Below are 20,666 nucleotides of genomic sequence, written 5' to 3' on the forward strand. Positions count from 1 at the left end.
CATCTCCCTTGATAGTTATAAGTCAACTTCTTCAACAGCTCTAAACTGCTGATGAAGTGCAATTTTGCTATACGCTTTTTATGATTGCCTTGGTCCTTATTTCCTCGCTTTGGGTTGCTCCAACGAAGCGTTGCGCCAAAAGTGCTTCAAGATTGACACAATGTGTACTGTTGTGGTTTAATTAGACCTGGATGTTTCAGGTCGGAGGAGAGTGACAGCAAGAGCTAACAAAAAACTCAAAATAGATTTACAAATATATGAAATGCTTTCTGTTGTAACACAGAGTACTTTAAACTAAAGCCATCTTTAATTTGTACATATGTGTTACTGTTATTAATAAAAAAAGATACCTTAACTGCAATCTGTTAATTTTGCTAACGAGGTGCCAAATAACCTGTCAATTTATTTTTTAATCATGTAATCAAAAACTGTAATTGGTTTTAGCTGAGCTTGACGCTTTATGCGTGAAAAAAAAATGCTTTGCGCAGGTTCAATAGAAATGTTGACGGAAATAGGTCAGCGGTAGGGAAAAGATGAGCTCCACAAATTTTGTGTAGTCACATAAATTCTTTGGCTGTCTCGTCGATGATTTTGCAAAGAGGAATGCAAAACTATTATCAAGGAGAATCCAATTACGTGATAAATGGACCTATTGAAATAACAATTTATATGGGAAGTTTTCCGAGAAGCCTTAGCTACTCAAATGATTGGAAAGGCAAACATAGTTATTGATTAATAGCCGCATAGAGATAACTGGGGCTTTTATTGGCCTTCTCTTGGTTTTTTGCGACTCAAAGAGGAGTATTGGTTTTTGTAAGGTTTTTTACCGGAAGTACTATTCGTTCAGACGGCGATTTGACCTAATAATGAAAGCGAGTAAAATCGCCGTGTGTATTAATTTTTTCTGAGCGAGGGAAGTTTTTTGATCATGCGCTTGGATCACTGAATGACGTTTCGACTTTGGAAAGTGTTCTTTGACGGAATGCCGGAAATATATAACCGCTTTTAGCCGTTTTTGTCCAATTGGCCCAGTTTTTTGCGTATAATTGTTATTTTTGTAGAAATCATTTTTAATAGAAGCTGTATTATTATGCGAACCTCAGTTAAATTGCGAAATTGATACCACAGTGTTTTTGAAGGTCTAATAATGCGTTCCAAATTCTAATTGATCTCATATTTCCCAATCCATTAATTGTTTTTTGAATTTTTTAGAATTAATTTCTTCAGTTTTGGATCTAAAAGCGGATTTTTTTCAAATTTTTCAAAAATCAGTGCATATAGCAATTTACTTTTGATGTTTCATGCATTAAATGCCTCTTTATAACGTGAGGTATTTTTTTGTTTTTATAGAATTGTACACATGCTTGCCCGATGTTGGCAGTTTTTCGTCTAATTTTGTTTTTTTTTGGATTTAATTAATAGAAAAATTTTTTTTGTGCGCTGTCAGATGTCCTAGTTTTCTTTTTACTTATAATTGAATGATTTTTTGGTGCTCAACATTTGAAATGATGCATATTTTCATAATTGCAGTTTTAAAATTTTTTTTCGATAATTTCATTGCAAAATAATTTTTTGTTTTCAATCTTGAACTATTTTTGTCTATACAGGAGGATAGCTATATAATATTCTGCTCAATAAGGAAATTTGATTGTTTTTTTACTTCATCTTTTTTTAATTTGGTTATTAGTTTTCAAAAAATCAAGAACTAGTCTTTGTTTTATGTGTTTTTGTTTCTCTCCTTATACTCCGCATTCTAGTATGTATCAGTCTAGCATTCTCTAGAGTCTAGCATTCTCTAGAGACTTGTTATTCTAATCAGCTCTGCTTCTTTCATTTTTATTTTGTTTAATTAAAATTCATTTGACAGTGCGGTACGGAGAGTTGGAATGCCGTCTAAACATTTTGACTGATAATTAATTTCTACGAATATTGTTGGGTCTGATTTGGATTTCAAGCGATTTTTTCCTTCGTTTTATATTCTGTTTCTTTTGTCTTTTTGCTGAATAATTTGATGATTTTCAACTATTTTGCACACTTTGTTTCTGCGATTTTTGGCCCATTATATTCTATTGAATTTATTGGCAATTGAATTACAGCCCCATGCCTGTAGGTTCGTTTTACTATAAAGGATGCAAGTTTCCTGCTGAACGTTGTCGCTTTCTATGCAACCTTTCACATTTGTTTCTCCTTTTCTTCACAGCAGAGCTCATCAAAGCTTTTACTCATATTTTGTGGTTGGATAACTTGTTTTCATTGCATAAAAACGGTTTTTATGTGTACGTGTAGTAGTACATGGAAAATGAATTGAATTTTCCTAATTTTTCATGTTACTTTTTTCTGGCTATTTTTTAATGTTCTTTGACATAAGACTGTTTTCTCTGCATCGATGCCTTCTGCCTTCTAGATATTAGCTATTTTAAAAGCCAGTTGTTTCGGAGGATTTGACTTCGAGTCGTTTCCGGAATTCTTCCGGCTGTTTTTTATTTCGTCGTCAAGATTTTTTTTACGACCATATGACGTCACAACCACTTCGAATCTGCCTTTTGTTCATTAGTTCATGCAATGTCTACTGAAGTGCGTGAGTGACGTCACTTCTCACTCTTAGTGGAACGACTTTTTTTCGTTCATTCGCGTGATTAAGTTTTTGGTCACATGTGACTTACCTCGCTCTCAAAAATGACTTCCTCGCTTTGAAATTGAGATAAGGTCAACTGAGTTCGTATCACTCTTAATGAAGGTTTTTTGGGAGCAGCTAATGGAGGCAGCAATAACTTATAGATTCTTTATCAAAATATAACATCTCATCCTTTAATGGAAAGAGTAATTTCGGTCTGTCTTTTTTTTACTGTTTTTTGAGACTGTAGATCTACGCAGCTATTGCGGATATTTTCTGGCAATCTGCCAGCTATGTTTGGCCATTTGTCCTGAAAACTCGTTTTTGTTAAAGATGAAAAATTATAGCATCAAACGGGCATCAAATGTTCATCGTAATAATAGCATTTTTCAAGCGCTTTCGAGTCACTTTTGCATGAAACCGCTAGTTCCCTCTAAAGTTGATGTGGAGTTCACTCTATTCATGGCCGTCTTTTTTCAATTTTACTCTATACGTGTTAGAATGTTACTCCGCAGTGTCCTACGTAATTGTTGTTATATTATGATGACCATAATTTCTTTGATGAAGTTGAATATTGCACTGTGAACTTGTTAATTATCCTGCAGTATTTTTTTGAAAAGTTTGAAAGCCATCCATGTTTTTTTGCCAAACAGTCCTTGCCATCAAAATACGAGTAACAACTCCGTGTCAACCGGCAATCAGAGGTTATAGCTCTAGTCATCACTTGGTGATGTCTGCGCAAAATTCTACTACAGTATTGTATCTGCATTTCTACCGGATTCTAGTGAAGTGTGGGCTAAAAGTATGTAGAAACTAGGCAACTGGCGTACCTATACCTTCCTGTAGAAAAAAAAATTGATGGGCCTCCAGTCAAAGTTTTAGTTTAATTATTCTGGTGCCATCTTAGATTGAATACTAATGGTTGATCTAGCTTAGGAAAATTTTTCCAAAAAACTGCCTGCCTTCGAAAACATGCCTTTCTGAACCAACTGTATTCATTAGCCTGGCAATTTGGGCCCCCTCTCGTCCAGCTCTCCAAACCCTACCCACTCCGCCCCCTCCCACCCGCCAATGCTAGCATCTCGAAGCACCAGCCGGGTACTACCTAAGCAAACTGCTCCCGGGTCGTTCCAGAGCAATTCACCCAACGTTAGTCGTTAATGTTTAACTTGCTTGAAGCCCTCAATTCGAGAAAGCCAATAATTCAATCTGGAAAAACTCAAAGGTGAAAAGGTTGGCTATGCTTTCGAATTGGCAAAAGTTTGTAGAATTTAGTTCCTTGCATAAATGTTTTGTTGCTGCCAGACTAATTATGGGAACACGTCTGTGTTATATTTCTGCCTGACCGTTTCGTCTGTTCTATTTTTCACCCTTGACTCTGAGTGATACATGATCGAAATTCCTCTGGTTCACATATTTATGAAGCTGAACTAATTGGCAAAAAATTACTACTACCACAAGTCAAATGAAACAAGCGCCAATTTTTTTCAGGCGTATTGATTTGAATCATTTGTGGTGTTAAATGCACTTAGTATGTGATTGAATGTAGATCTGGAAAGCGCGTACCCCATAGAGCTGAGAATTGCCGAAGGATTTCCAGACTCTAATTTTGCTGTTTCTTGCGGCATATGAAAGCTTTAGGCAAAACTTTACTATTTAACTTGTGTTTGGTGTAATTGCATCTCCATACTTGAGAGCCTTGTGTGATTATTTTGTAGGGTCAGTTTTGTTGTCAAGTCTTTCTGATGTTTTTACGAAATTGAGCAAAAGAAATTTACTAAGTCTTAATTTTACTAGCTGAGAGTATCTTTTTTAAAAAAAAATCTTTTTAAAATTAAGTGTGAAATTAGCAAAATATTCGCGTGAGTTCACGAGAGAAAATCTCCTCTCTTTTGCTGTCTTTTTTAAGATAATTTTACCCTTTTTGCTTTTTCTTGTCAATGAGAAGTCAAACTAGAGTGGTGATTTTGATCACGATGAAGTAGTTAAAAGAGCAAAAAAAACGAGTACGTTTAATACGTTATTTATTTTAAATTTATATTCTAAATGGAGTGATAATTTGGTGTTTCAACAAATTTTCTGCTTTGAAAGCTATTTTACGTGTGGCAATGTAACTTCTATTGTTGCTGTTTTTCTCTTGATTTTTTAACTAACGTTTTCAAAAGATCATACATGTGTTCTAATAATTTTCAGGTTTCCTGAAATCATTGAAGGGCATTTATTGGTTTATAGGACTTACACTGTCTCTCAAAATAAAATTTTTGTTTTGAGCGTTCTTGTAGTTTTTTTCTTTGCTGTTCCGCTTCTTAAAATCGTTAATGACTGCTCACATTGGATGTTCGATGAGGCCTAATAGAAGGTAAACCATAGTTTCAATTGTTGTCGGAAGGTTTTAACTACTTTTTTCAAGAAATCTTGTTTTCAAAAAATGCGTTCTAAAATTGCTAACGGATTTTTTGAGTGTTGCCCAGGTTTCAAGTTATTTTTGCTTTGCTATCACCGTGTTTCCTTAAATATAATATTGAATTCATACTAAATGTTTTCATCACTTTGACACTACTTGATTTCAATAACTACTAGAATATTTTTGACTTTTTTTAGTTACTTTGAGTTCGAAGCAGAGTTTTTATGACTTCAACTTTCAGAAAATGTTAGTGGATTTGTAGTTATTAGTGCAGTCTCGCCTGTTTTTGTTGCTTTTTGTGTTTTTGTTGCTTTTTTAAAAAATAACTGCTTATTGGCTTTCTTGCATGGCGTAATTGTCCTCAAATTTTTGGCGTCATTATAATACTTTTCTTTGACTTAGGCGGCGTTTGGATCCAAATGTTATTGGTGTCTTTTTGAATCTTGCCTTCATTTGGTTACTTTTTCTCCCTTTTTACCTAACGAGATGACTAATGGCTGATTCAAGACTTCAAAAATTGCATTTTCTGCTGTGATTAAATGTTTTAGTTTAAATGTATTTTTGGTGTCTTTGCTACCTTTGACAGCACTCATTCTGATTTTCGCTCAATTTCTTTTTGGTCCTTTTGCATAGTCTGTTACTGATTTCCTGGAGTTCGATGTATTGTTTACTCAATCGCCTTATATTATTATTTTTAAAAAGTGTTGTTTTTTAATTATAAAAACTTTTAATTATAATAAGTTATTGAAAACAAAATTTTTAAATCTTTTAGTGTTTGTTTTTTAATGTTTATATAGGATCATGTGTTTTGTTATCTGTCAAATTAATGTTGCTAGCAAAATTTTAATTTTTATGTCGTAAATTAGTTCAATGCTTTGGATTTTAATTGAGGACTTGCCCTGCTGTGCTTTTGTTTCGTCTTCTGACGCTCTTTTTTCATATTAAATTTTATCACTCAGTAATGCTGAAGTCAAATTTTCTGATTGAGTTCTGCCTCTCACAATTTGAATTTGCGCGCGTGACGTCATTTCTCACTCACTCTAGCAAAAATATGTTCGTTTATTTGCTTGATTAGATTTTGATCATACGTGAATTGCCTCACTGAATAAAAATGACTTCTGCACTTTAAAACTTATGTTTAAATTGAATTCGTTTATGGTGGAAGAAACTTTCCCTTGTAATAAAGGTCCCTAATAAAAAGGTTTACGTGGAGTGATTTTTAACAAATCATACTAATTTTTCGATAGAACTATTCTGGGATCTTTTTTGTTTTTCACTGAGCGCGGGGGCCAAAACAAATTAGATCCGTTTTCTACGCAGTTTTTCAAGCGGCATCGATAACGTTTGCTTCTAAATTCTGTATCTTTTTCTGTATATTATACGGTACGCAAGTCTGTTTCGCAGCTATTCCAGCAATCTGCGGGATATGTTTTTGAGCAGCAAATTTGTGTTCTAATAAGATCTTACGAAACCCATTGTGTCCTGGCTAGCAGACTTCTATGGAAGCCTGCTTTTGAGAAAAAATTTTCCGCAAAGTCGTTTAAGTACCTTGAGACGAGCGTCGTTTTCGAAACGTTCATCTATGACTGTTCCAATAACTTAGATCTAGTTTTTTTGATTAAAAACTGTGTTTTATGTGAGATGAAGAAATTGGAGCAATTCACATTTAATTTTGAATTCGTTTTTTGCCTGTGAATATTGTGTGGATTGTTTGGACAAAATATGGTAATTAAAAGACCATAATATTTATATGACAATAATATTTGTTATGCAAATGTATTCTCCTGTAAACATCTTGCTTTTTCAGATTTGATATCTGGCATTTTATATTTTGAAGCCAAACCGTCTTCAGTATTCCAACTGATGTGGTAGTCAAAGTATGAATATCGAACTCCTCGAGTCGTTTGGTCACACGTACCCAGAGGAGCTAGACGGATCTCTGGACTGTCTGGCATTTGTGAACTGTTGTGCATTCAACAGATGGGGAACTCTGTTCGCAGTCGGCTGCAATGATGGCCGGGTGATAATTTGGGACTTTCTAACCAGAGGCATATCGAAGATTATTCAGAGCCACGTGCAGGTGTGTGAGCTATTTCAACCTCCATATATACTTTAAGTAGGATGGTGGTACTATAATAATAGGACAAGAGTAGTACCTATAGTTGACCTTTTACTTGATAAAAATGGAACTTCTATTTGAATTATTTTCTGAAATGAATCTTTACCTTTACCTACTTCCCTCGGTTCTTGCTTCCCTCTAGTAGATTTGTAACTTCTCAAAAACCTTAGTATGGTTCTCTTCGTCACTTCGTAATGAGATGCTTGAATGTGTTGCTCTTGTAGCCACTTGTATTGCAATATTGACTGTTGTTCTCTGATGATAGTATTGTTATTTCAGCCAATGAGTAGTATCAGTTGGTCTCGAGATGGCAGGAGAATATTGACAGCCGCTAGTGACATGAATGTGGCGATTCACGATGTCCTCACGGGAGAATGCGAACACAAGTCTGTCCAATTTTTTTTATTTGATAAATGCTTAATTTTTTTTCAGAAAAAGATTCCATAAATGAAGTATTCCTTTTTCTACTCAAGCTTATTTTGTCATTTATCTTAAATGAATTTCAATGCAGCCTCTTTTTTTGTAATATGGTTTTTGAAGTAATCTTTCTTTCTGTCCTGTTGTAGCTCGGGCACAGTTGTAGCTCCGTAGACTGCATCATAACCTCGTAGATATAATTTATCTACGGGACACTTCGATCCACAATTCTTCACATGTCGTAGATACTGTCCCCAATTAGCTGTTGTAAATGTGTGATATTTAATTAGAGTACAGCCTTAATGGTTTAAATTATACTGATCTTTCCTTACGGTGCGTGCTAAACGTAATAGTTGAAACTATAGCATTTTAACAGATACCGCTTCCCTTCAATTGTCATCACAGCACAATTCCACCCGCGAGACGCTGAGAGGTTCTTAGTATGCCCTATGAAGCATTCCGCTGTTCTTGTCTCAGTTTCGGGAAAACACTCAACCCTTCCCCTCGACACAGATACGAATTCCATTGGGGCCGAACCTAATGTATGTGCAATTTTTGACCGAAGAGGAGCGTATATTATCACTGGAAATTCAAAAGGAAAAGTTTTGGTTATCAAAACGGACGATTTGCAGATTGCTGCTTCTTTCAAAATCTCGGCTAGCTCTTCCCAAGGTGAAGTACGTTTTGCGTTAGTATGTAATAGATAGATTATACTGGACCCAAAGGGGTCGTAATTGAATCCCATTCTGTGCTTGAATTTTACTCTCTTTGGCGCTCAAGTTGAAATTTCATTCGTATCAGCTAAAAGAATGTTTTGCAGATTTTTGATGCAGCTTGAGTGCTCTAAAACAAAGTTTGTAGCATTTATTGCTGTCCTGGTAGTATTTGTGCAATCTTTGGTCTGATCTTTTTCGTTTGGCGTGAATTTTTGCCAATGACACCTTGAATTATACGTGATCTAAATTTCTCACACTAAATATTTAATTGACCGAATGACAAATCAAGAACGAGGAATTTCGTTTCAATTTTTTTTTCAATGAACTATGATAAGCTCTGAAAACAACATCACTTGCAGCTCTGTAGTGAAGTAATACCTCTGTCCGCTTAAGGAACAATCGAAACCCCGGGATGGTCGTTTGAGACTAATTCTTTCGACATTAGTCCGTCATTGTCTTAGCAATTTGTTGGCAGGTTGGCTTAAAGCTTCAGTATAAAAACTGTTCTTTGATTTGAGTGTTAATGTGTAGAGATGGCGTTTCTTCCTCGTTGAAACGGTTCTACTTCTTTTCACCCCGATTTATTTAACCCCCTATAATTTAACCCCGTATATAATCACCCCTCAGTCATTTAACCCCGCAATTTATTCACCCCGAAATCGGTTTAACACCGAAATCTTTTATCTATTTCGGCATCCAAAAGAACAATTAGCAAAGCTAAAGTTCAAAGGACTTAAATAACACGAAACTACTGACCTTCAAGAGTGCGGCATTGAACAGCTTGCGTTTGTTTCAAATCAAAGAATAATGACGAGACTGCTTTTTAGAACAATGCCTTTGATCGAAAAAGAACACTTGACAAGACTGACCTCTTTGAATCAAGAAAGTTCAAAAACTGTCCTAGTCTAGAAGACGGAAGAACCGGTACTTTTCAAATGAAAGCATGTGAGCTAAATTCTAAAACCTACTTTCTGAGCAGGCATAAAAAAGCAATTCAAAACAAAATTCAGCCGTGTATTTAACAGAATTTCCAATAAAATCCAGATTGATATTTTTGCTAGCAGCTACGCTGTGCAAGCTTCATATCTAAATGTGGCAAAACTGTGTTCCCAATTAGGGGTCCCATCATAGGGTTAACGCCCGGGATCAAATTCCCTAATGAGTAACGATATGAAGCTTCGACGTAACTCCGTGAGGACGCAAGGAGGGCGCCAACTCAAAAATATTAAGATGGATTTCGAATTTAAATTAACACAAAAACAAACACAATAAAATACACAATAAATACACAACTAAGTCAAACTGGCAATAGCCCTGAAAAAATGAATATCAGTTTCATCCCTGTAAATTTGCATCAAGTTTTGCACTTTCCCTTTTAAATTCTCATACTTCTTCTTCTTTGGGAATTTATGACCGCATGAGGCATTCAAAAAGTTTAATTTTTGCACCGCAGCGTCTTTTTGTAAATTTGTCAAAAGTTTCCAAATTCCGGGTTTGCAAAGGTGTCTAAGGCATCAAGTAATCGACTGTACGTTTTTTCCGTTTTGTTGGGAAGGAGGGCATATAAACAAGCAGGGGCAATACCGAGAACATATACATGAAGGGTGTATATTTGATAGAAGTTTTTGGGCGATAGTTTAAACGTTCCATCCCCAAGCCAAAACTTCGAGCTTTCGAGAACCGACGTCATGTAGGGATCACCAAAAACTAAAATACGCTCGTGATCATCTTTTCCGCTGTCATACCGCAAAAACTCTTGAAACTTATCAGGTATATCAAAATGCCGGTCCGATGGCTCTTGAATTGACACTGTTTGTATAGCCTTTCTCAAGCGCTGCGAGGTTTGTATTAAATTTGGTTTTGACGGCAACGCATACTGGGTCGAAAGAACGTCAGTTACGGGTAAAATTGCGGAAGCCACGGCTGCTGCGGGTGTTAGGTTTTCACTCAGGTCTTTGATCTCTTTTATAACTTTTCGTGTGGCCGGCTTTCCAATCGAAGCACTATGATTGTGCTCACCGTTCACGCGAATAAGTTGATCATCTTGTGTTAAAGCGGAAACGCGGCACTTGTAACTTTGATATTTTGAGCAATTCCAGGCAGTGGTAAACTTATTTAATCTTTTAACATAAAACTCATGGCCTTCTACAACCAATATTTCTTTGTTTTTTGAAGAAATAGTAAACTCAAAGTCGGCAGTTATCATGCTGAATTCAAAATGCAATAAAACAAGAAATGTTCTTGAGTTCCATCCAGTTTTCAATTGCTTTTAATTGCCCCATTAAGGACTAGTTGAGATAACTAATTCGCTAATTGTTATAGTTTTGCATTAAACTATTGTGTCGTTAGCTCTATATCCCTGACAATTATGATCCATGAATTTACAGATTAAAATCGGGGTGAAATGATTGAGGTGTGAAAAGTATGTTCACACCTCAATCATTTCACCCCGATTTTAATCTCCATTAATTAAAATAGAATTAATTGAGGCTTAATTATCCGCAATTATAGGAAGCTTAAAATCGGGGTGAAACAATATAGGGGTTAAATAATTGAGGGGTTAAATGATGTAGGGGTTAAAAAATCGGGGTTAAAATATAGGGGGTTAAAAGAGTAGGGGTGAAAAAACAGGACACCGTTGAAACATGTTAACTCGTGTATCACGGGACGCGAAACAAAGTGTGGGTCCCGCATTATTGCCATCGCGAATTTTTTTTAATCATTGCTCTCGACTAAGTTTGATACAATTTGAAATAATTTATATAAAATTGTTTTCCCTCACCGTCTGTAGAATGTTTCTGCGCTGGCTTGAGTTATTTGACCTTTCGTCGAAAAACGAAAAAACCGGGATAAACTATTTAACGCCAGGTCGTTAAGTTTAGGAGCAGCTCTTTTAAAGCTTTAATACGCAAGTGTAGGTTCAGCGAAGCTGCCGAGGCAAGTTTCCCTTATTGTAAATTTTTTAAGATATCTCTGTCTATCTTGGGAATTTAGTATGCAGAGAGCTAACAAAATAGTGGTTACTATATGGAAAAAAATCGATCTGTCGACATCTGATTGTAAATTTTCTCGGTCCCTATTGTGAGCAAAGTTAACAAAAGTTTGCTTAATTGCTCCCACACAAAATTTGTGGCAATTATAATAATCCTACTGGTGTTTTTCATGCCATTTTGTACTCCCGAATTTTTGTCTGATAATTTTTTCGTCCGACCATTTGGCTTTCGTTAGCAAAAACAGGATGAACAAATCCCGGAGGGCATTGCTAGTCTTACTAGTCTCTAAATATTCGATTCACTGAAACTGTTGAGCAGAGATAAGATTATGGTGTGAAGAACGGTTCTAAGAGTTTGAACTAATTCAAAATGATTCATTCATTCATTTCGGTGGATTTATGGATTCATCATATATAGTTTTTTGTCTTCCAGGAAGTAACTTCTGAAAAGTGTATTACGCGATTCATCAACTCCGTTTACTTTTTCAGTAATATCTGCCACCTCTTCACAAGATTCATAACTTAATATTTCAAATTAAAGCTTAACTAAACAAAGGCTTCAACCATATGGATTCTCGCTAAAGTTCTAATAGGTTATATGCCGTTGTGTCGAAAAAATTTCTCGCTTAGTACTGGCTATGCAAATTTGTAAATTTTTCTGTTCTATAACTTATATAATTGTCAAGACTGCTTTCACTATCCGACTTTTCTGCTCTTTTGACGTCTGCTGGGAATCAGTATGTATTTTGCTTTCTACTTAGTAAACTTGCGTGTTTACAGGCATCAAGCAGATAGTGTTTGCAAGAAGTGGGAGTGACTTCATAGTCTCGAGTGGAGACAGAATCATACGAGTGTACAACTTGGAAGAGGTGCTGCAGTGTGGGATCACTGGCAACGGAAATGCAGAGCCAGAACCTATCCAGAAGTTACAAGACATGGTCAATAGAACTGCTTGGAAAAAGGTCATTATGATGTGAAATCTTTCTCATTTACATTGAGGCTTTAGGTTTGTAAATGAGCTGTATTAAACTGAACAGAGATATTTGGAGTTTATGGTTTCATTTACGGTTTTTCTACCTATTGAAGTTCGTTGCTATTTTTTTTAAAAAAAACTTTTATTCGCCTACAGGAAACCATTAGATTTTAGGCTTCTAAAAGTACATATCCTAAACTTGTGGCTAAAATTTAAGTGATATATAATGTTGATGCATTTTTTGTACTCAATTTACGTCTCGTTCGTTGCAAAAATTGTGCTTTCAAATTTGTATCCAATCAACTTTTTCTCTTTGACTAACGACTAAAAAATGTTGCATCCTTTCAGGTAGCGTTCAGTGGCGATGCACAATTCATAGTTGCAGCTTCTATGAGACAACACGCCCTGTATATCTGGGAAAAGGCTGGGTCTGGATCCCTCGTCAAAGTGTTGTATGGAGCCAGAGGTGAACTTGTGTTGGATGTTGCCTGGCACCCAATTCGACCCATCATTGCATCCATATCAGCTGGAATTGTGTCTATATGGGCTCAGGTATTGTTCAGTAGGCCATAGGAGTTGGAAATAGGATTGTCATTTCGATTATAAAAGGAAACGAAGAATCTGAGTTTTCATGACAGTAAAGTTTCCATCATCACAAATGATTGATATCATCTTTTTGATAGTAAAGCGTTCCTAAATAATTTTCTTTTACTCGCACTTAAGATGAGATATTGCAATAATGCATTGACACGTGCCTAGTTGAAATGTTTGAGATCTATTGCAGGCGCAGGTTGAGAACTGGAGTGCATTTGCGCCTGATTTCAAAGAATTGGAGGAGAATGTGGAGTATGAAGAGAGGGAGAGTGAGTTCGATCTAGAGGACGAAGACAGATCTCTACCCGAGGATGCCAGCAATGCACATGAGGACGAGGAGGCAAGTTTAAATTACTTGCCAGAATTTGATAATCTTCAGAAATAAGCCTTTGTTTCCCTAAAAAGTATTTCAGCGTTCAGATTGTGTGTATTGCAACATGAATTGGGGTGTAAATTATACTGGTCTTCACACTGAGACTAAGCTAAGTGCTAAAACTGATCTTGGAATTGCAGACAAGGTGAAAGATATAGTCATTGTTTCTATCCCATAGTGTCATTTATAAGTTGGTCCAAATTTAGTCCAGATATTTACTGCCATGCCTCATTACAGCCCGCTCGAGATCTGCCATAAAAAAGACTACGAGAAAAAAAAACAAACAAAAAATTAAGCAAAAACAAAAATTTGACGGCAAAACTTATTATCTAAATTTAAAAGCACCTAGTAACAACGTCAAAATGCAATCAGATAAAACATTAAATACACTCTTTACTCTTAACTACACAGCAGATGGGACATTTCCTTAATGAGCCTAGGTAACAAGTGGAGGCGAAATTCAAGGGGGGTTGTTGTGGGGCAAAATTGGAGGGGGGGTTGTTGTGGGGGTGGGGTGAACCTCTAGAAACCGCCATTCACACCATTAGTGCTAGTCTCCAAAACCATTTCTGCGAATCGTGAGCTGAAGGCTCTAACAGAGCTTAATGCCCGCTAAATCGCTGGGCGGTACCTGTTTATCCCTTTTGTGAGGACGAAAAGTCAAATGGGGCAGATGACAAATCGTTCAAGCGAAAAATCGCCTAAAAAGACCAACATGACTATTATAATTGCTACAAACTTCGTTTGAGAGCAATTAAACATTTTAATTCAAAGGTCTTAAGAATCATTAGCTCAAACGAAATAATTCCCGAAAAATTTAATAAAAACCGATTATGAAACCGATAAAAGCTGTCTTTGGTCAGACAACGCCATAGAATTGGACTAAAGACGCAGAAAAACTCAGAAAAATTACAAACAATCTGCAAAAACTACTTATTGAAGCCATTAAAATCATTAGCTATTATCTGAATATCATTTGTTATTATTACTAATTATGCTAAAAATTTTACTGAGAGATTTAATAAGGTCACTTCTGTCTTATTTGATCATTGGATCAATCATTGGGATTGCTTATTACGCGAATGTGCCAAAAAAGAGAAAAAGAAACACAAATATTGACCGCTCAGAAAAACATTTATGAAAACGCATATTGTTCAACAAACAAAACATCAGTTACGAAGTAATATCTTTAGACACGTTAATTTTTTAATCACAAGGAATTGGATTGGACCTCTCAATGATGAGACTAAGTTACGAGTTGACGTACAACAAAAACTGAAAAGTTTTAAATTTTTGAAAACGATTCATTTAAAACTTAAGTCTATTCGCTATAAACTGACTGCATTGAGTATTATCATGCATTCAATCGTCAATTAGAAACTTTTGAGACCTCTCAGCATTTTACGACTAGATAAATAATAAAAAACAGGCGAAAAGAAACAAATTCAATTTAAAAAATTTGAGAGAAAAGTCACAGCCATTAAAAAATAAATTTTTCAGGAAAAGTTATTCTATTTTCAATTGGTTTTTTAACAGCAAGGGGAGTCTTCATTTTTTAAAAACATGATTTCAAAAATCAAATTTGCTCAAATATCAAAGCCACGAAATTTTAGAGAAAAACCGTAGTTTCCCCGCCATTAAATTCAATATCTTTTAACGGAAAGTCAATAAGTACACTAAGTTATGCCTGCATGCAGACAATTATATCAATAAGACATCACAATAAGTTTACTGACTATAAAAGCAACAGCAAATACAGGCAAAACCAAAGAATGAGTTGAATGTGCGAGAAAAAGTGTCGAAGTCATTTAAACAATGTTTTTCCCTATAATGTCTTCTCTTATCCAATGGGAACTATCAATATTAGGATAATGTGATAAAATTTCAAAAGGGACATTATGTATCTGATAATTTTACATAATTTAAAAAAGTATTTATCTGATAATTTTTAAACTTTTGGCATCGAAGTCGTACAAGCAATAGTTAGATGAAACCGCTAACTAGATTGATTCTGGTCGGAGTAGAAAGGAAGGGGGTCCCGTAATTATTTAGACTGACTTACAGTTCACAAAAATAAGTTTAAGATCGGTTAATGTGAAAAAAAGGTTGTCGAAATTTTGATTTCAAAGTCAACAGCTATAAGCATTAGATAGGTTCATTTAATGCTCATTAGGAAGTCTATTTCACTTTTACTCAACGAGTCCGTGCCATAGAACTACATAAATTGAATAAAATCTCAAAAAGAAAACCGAAATTTTGTTAACATTAATAACTTGAGTGGAAGCCAAAAACATGCGATTCCTTGAAAACGAATTTTTTATTTGATGGGCACCATTTGACTGTAAATGAGGTTTGTCGTTAACGGAACCTCGATATGAAAGATGACTAGTCTAAAAGTGACTTAAACAAAATAAATGAAAAGGTTTCTAAATAACAGCTCTCAAATAGTAAACTTCCGTATGAGACCAGAACGACCGTTTTTTCGCCTTTCGTATATTAGGAAAACAAAAATTATTCATTTTGTAGCGCTAAACTTTAATTTTGAATTAATTTTTTGGATCTGTTCTGATTCCCCCTGCTTAGTGGTCTTATATTTTTTGCGCCCCCCTGCTGCACGTGCCATTTTTTTACATAGTAACGTGCAATATAACAACATATAATTTGGTGGCGTAAAAAACACTGGGATGGCCGAAACAGAATAGGTTCAAATTTTTTATAGAAGAGATCTTAATTTGAACAAAAACTATCCCGTGTTCACGCAAAACTTTAAGCCTCGATAATTCCTCGAAAAAAAAACAAAATTAAAAAAAACCTTTTCAGTTAATAGCCGCCGTCAGCTTCTCAAACGGTTATTATTTAGGCGCTCTGCTTTTTTACAATTCAAAGAATTTGAATTGTATTGGTGCGCTGTGTTTTTTTTTTTTAAGATGTGTTCACACATTTTTCAATGACTTTGATCTTTCGAAACGGGATAAACAGGTAAAGCCCAGCGGGCATTAAGTTTCATTAGAGGCCCAAAGTGGGTTTTAGTAGTCCTTCAAGTGCGTATAGTAGTGCAGCTGCTGGGATGGCCTTAATTTAAGGTTAAAAGGTCATTTTTAGGAGTTTTTCTGCTCAAAATGGTGCATTTTTTCATGTTTTGTGATTTTTTTGAGATTTTTGTTTGATTAGTCTTAGTCTGAAGTTTTTAAAAGCTGATGAAGGCCTTTTGCGAGACAAAATTGCTTGTTTTGACCATTTTATGAGCTATATGTCGTGGTACTACAAACACAAACACACAAAAGGATACTAATTTTTTTAAATTTTTTTCAGGTTTTTTGAAAATGTTTGTCATTTTTTGAGTTTTTTTAGACCTAGGTGTCACAAAAACTCCTCTAGGTTTTGATAAAGGGTTGGGTGATAGGTTACTGCACAGTTTCTAGTGGTAATGGAACGGTTTTCAACTTTTTGACATCATGAATTTTAGCATTTTTTGACAAAAGTTGCAAATTTTTCATGTTTTTTGACATATTTATTGTCATCCTTCAAGTGGTTTGAGTCACAGGGGCAAGAAACCCATATTAGAGGTTGGATAAAAAGTTACTGAAAAATTTTTAGTTGCCATGGAGTAGGTTTCAACTTTTGAATATCACAAATTTTAGCAATTTTTTTGAACAAATTTGCATTTTTTTCAGGTTTTTGAAAATTTTCCCATTTTGTCAGTTTTTCCAGTTTCAGGGACCAGGCAATCTGTTTTAAGTTTTGTTAGTAGGGAACTGCATAGTCTCTAGTAACAATGGAATGCTTTTTAACTTTTTAATGTCTCGAATTTTAGCATTTTTTTGATAAGAACTGCCATTTTTTTTAATGTTTCCTAAAGTTTTTGTCAGTTTTTGATATTCGTCCACTCTCAAGTGCAAGAAAACCTATTCCGCGTTTTGATAAAAAGTTACTGCATGGTTTTTAGTTTCAATGGATTTGTTTTCAACAATTTAACCTTTCGACTTTTAGAAATTGTTTGATAGAATTTGCAATTTTTTTCAGGTTTTTTTTAAAACATTTGTATTTTATTTTTTTCTTGCCTCAGTTGCCAGGTAAACGCATCCAGGGTTTGACAGTATTTTATTAAATAGTTGCTAGGGGGAAATTGAATGGCTTTCAACATTTTAATAGAAGGAATTTCTATTTTGAAATTTGAAATTTTTTCTAAAAATTATTGCCTATCGATCTATGAGCCAATGATTTTTTTAATGCTTGGAATTGGGTTACTGGATAGCCTCTAGAGACACAGAAATGATTCTGAAGATATTTATATCACAATTTTCAGCAACAATTTCTTATAATTTGCAATTGATTTCTTTTTCTTTTAATTTTTTAGTCATTTTCGAGTTAATCGATCTTCAAGGTCCAATGAATATTTTTCAGGTCTTTCAGATACAATACTGGACCGATTTCAGAAACAAAAATTGTTTTTGAACATATTTTTGTAATAGGTGTTTTTAAAGGCGAAAAATTTTTTGCTCAGGTTTAAAATCTTCAAGAGTTTTAGCAATGAGTTTGTTTTTGTTTAGTTTTGATTCTTTTAGTTTCTCAATTCTTTGGTGATTTTTTTGTTCTGGCTGGCATTGTTCAATTGATCTGCTGTTCAGGTAGAGTGCGTCAGAGTTCTTCATTCAATTCTTTGAATTGTATTTCAGGACTTGTCCTGCTATGTTTTTTAATTCGTTTTACCTTTTGATCACGTTTTTCGTTTTACGACTTTCACGACTTTCACGTTTGACTTCTGACTTACTTCACTCACTGTTTCAACTGAATGGTTTTCAAATCCATTCGCTCAATGATTTTTGATAGATAGTGAATACAGTCAAGGTCAAAAGAGGAAAATCAAAAGATACAGGATTAACCGATAAAGCCCGGTCATTAAGTCATTGAGAATTAGATTATCGAAGTTCATTAGAGTATTTGCTATCTGACATTGGTTTTAAGATTATTAGTTTTTAGTTTAGAAGCTGAATTTAGTATAGTTTTAGAATGCAACTGAAACTGCACGCCGAATCAGAAAACTTTTTGACACTGAAAAAAAAAAGAGAAAATTCGGTCAATTTATCTCGTCATTTTCTGTTTCAATCCCGATATGCATCAAGCGCGTCAACGGCGGCTATTTTCCGGCAATCTGCCGGCTGTGTTTTCGAATTCTACGCTGGACGAGCTTTTAATTGATACCACTCATTTTTCTGTACGATGATTATATCGATTGGCCACAACTGACTGAACAAAAAAGAGAAAACCCATTTGAGTCTATAGTTCCTCCCTCCCACTTAAGTGGGATCGGAACAGAAAGTTGAATTCGGTTGTTTACTTGGTTTGGTTAACACAAATTTTCAAAAAAACTGATTAGAAGTTCACTTCAGTGTTTATGCAGAACTTATTAAAAAGCTTTAAGAATAAAACGGAAACCATAGATATTTTGGGCTTTGTTGTTGATACTGACTGGTTTTTCTGGTCACAATTCGGCTTATTTGAACACTAAGTTGTCAAGTATATGTCCAAATGTAATTTAAATTTCCAATGCGCCTCTCTCTCCGACTTGTTACATTTCTGCTACTTTTTTTGCTCAACAGTAGAACTTTTTTCAGCTCTCCACTTGATGGACAACACATTTTGTTTATCACTTTACCCGTGCCCTGTGCATCAAAATATATTTGTCAATTTGGTTTTATTCGCATATCTCGAATTCGTGCTTGTAGTTAAATATCTAAATTGAAACGGGTTGTCTTAACTGCTGGCTTCCTTACAAGACCAGACATAGTTGTGAAAAAAGTATTTTAGGGCAGCACCGGGATAGTTTTGTAGTAATGCCAAATCACACTGGAATGTCAACGGGCGAAATCCTCCGGAAAATACTCAACTCAAATTTGACTGTTTCTGTAATATGAAGGCTTCAAATTTCAAACGTTTAGCTGGCTTGACAAGACGCTATTTTTTGAGCAGCAAATATGTGATCTGGCTCGCTAGTTTTTTCCTTGTTTTGAGTCCTTCATTCAATATCCTTCAACTGCGCACGAATGATCGCAGCTGATTTTTTTAGAAATTTTGCAAACGTTAAACCATTTGTAGGAAAAATTTTTGACGCCTGAACACAAGAAGAAATTCTTGAATACGTTTAGATAGACATAGTTGGAACAGCCCCCAGCAGTCGTGCTTTTCTGGACAGTGACGAGGAGGAACTGGACTTAGACGGGGTGCTATTTCTGCCAAATGCACCCGAGATTGAAGACCCAGAGGAGACTTCATTCACATCAGACCAGAATGCTCCACCTCCAAATGTAAATGAATCATTTATTCTCGTAGTTTTAAGTTAGCCAAGTAGTTTGAGTTTGGGTATTGTGATATGCTTTTTAAAATACAGCCTCGTTTCGAAAATCTGGCTGATTTGAGCTCTTATGTATGTTAATTCGAGCTCTTATTTACTTTTTCACTCGTGATCTGATTTTCGCGCTGCCTAATTTGCTCTCCAAGTTACTGATTGACTCTTACCGAGTCTCGCTTAGCTAAAAAAAACGAGCTCTTTGACAGCATTCTATTACTAGCAGTAGCCAAGGTAGTTTCATAGCCCTTTTCGAATTATAGTCTCAAGTTTCATCACGCTTAAAAAGAAACTCGAATATGAACCCGTATTGAAATCAGATTTCTTTGTTAGACCTTTTCTTTGAGTAAACCGCTTTGAATGGCAGCTATTTGTCGTATGAATGAATATAGGTCAATAAGTTCAAAGCGATTTGTTTAGGCAAATGACGAATCTCAACGAAAGCGAAAACATCACCAAGGGGACGAAAAGTCATCCTCATCGAGAGATCGTACAAGTGCAATGTCGCCAAAGGACCCAAACTCAAAGTCAAAAAAGACAAAGTTCTACGATATTGAATTAGAGCTAATTGAATCTGCCATGTCAAACTCTGCCAACAATGGAGTAGGAAGTGCCGGATCTAGTAGAGACCCGGGCTCGGGAAGTAGGAAAAAGGGGAAAAGAAAACTTTAATTTGATAACTTAAACTCTTTTTTTTGTCTAAATGCTCTGTACTGATGTTCTGTTTGTTTTTATTCAGTAGCGCTGACACGATAGAAAATTTATTATTGACCTCATAGTCTTCATGAAATTATCTGTGCTTAATTCGGTTACTTTGAATATCAAAAGTTTGTCGGAAAGCTTAGTCAATTGTTACTTCATTCAGACTTTTTGAAGTTGGCTTTTGTTGCCCTTTGGCATTGTGCACCGAACCCCAACTGGAGGGAGGAACTATTTTTATTCAAGGGTAATTCAAAAATAGATCTTGCAAGAAAATTTTGTCTCTGTATTGGTGTAGAAGATATAGATGTATAAATTTTTGCAAGTTTAGTTTTTGCGCGCTATAGCTAACAGGCTCTATAAAATCTGGAGAAAATTGCCTATGACTAGCACTGCATGTTGAACTAACGACAATTTCA

At 35.3% G+C, this 20,666-nt stretch overlaps 1 protein-coding gene across 1 annotated transcript in view; it reads left to right on the forward strand.

The window, feature by feature from the left end:
* Window positions 1–20,326, forward strand: part of LOC142345664 (retinoblastoma-binding protein 5 homolog) — a 38,808-nt gene extending 18,482 nt beyond the window's left edge. The window contains exons 2-9 of the mRNA XM_075397868.1: window positions 6,824–7,098; window positions 7,417–7,523; window positions 7,931–8,226; window positions 12,043–12,224; window positions 12,584–12,787; window positions 13,020–13,169; window positions 19,349–19,507; window positions 19,969–20,326. Of these exons, the coding sequence (XP_075253983.1) occupies window positions 6,898–7,098; window positions 7,417–7,523; window positions 7,931–8,226; window positions 12,043–12,224; window positions 12,584–12,787; window positions 13,020–13,169; window positions 19,349–19,507; window positions 19,969–20,220 (1,551 nt within the window). The 5' untranslated portion in view covers window positions 6,824–6,897 and the 3' untranslated portion in view covers window positions 20,221–20,326. The remainder of the gene's footprint in view (window positions 1–6,823; window positions 7,099–7,416; window positions 7,524–7,930; window positions 8,227–12,042; window positions 12,225–12,583; window positions 12,788–13,019; window positions 13,170–19,348; window positions 19,508–19,968) is intronic.
* Window positions 20,327–20,666: the final 340 nt, after the last annotated feature.

Source organism: Convolutriloba macropyga, chromosome 9 (assembly GCF_964194025.1).
Source record: "Convolutriloba macropyga chromosome 9, txConMacr16.3, whole genome shotgun sequence".
NCBI classification, from domain to species: Eukaryota; Metazoa; Xenacoelomorpha; order Acoela; family Convolutidae; genus Convolutriloba; species Convolutriloba macropyga.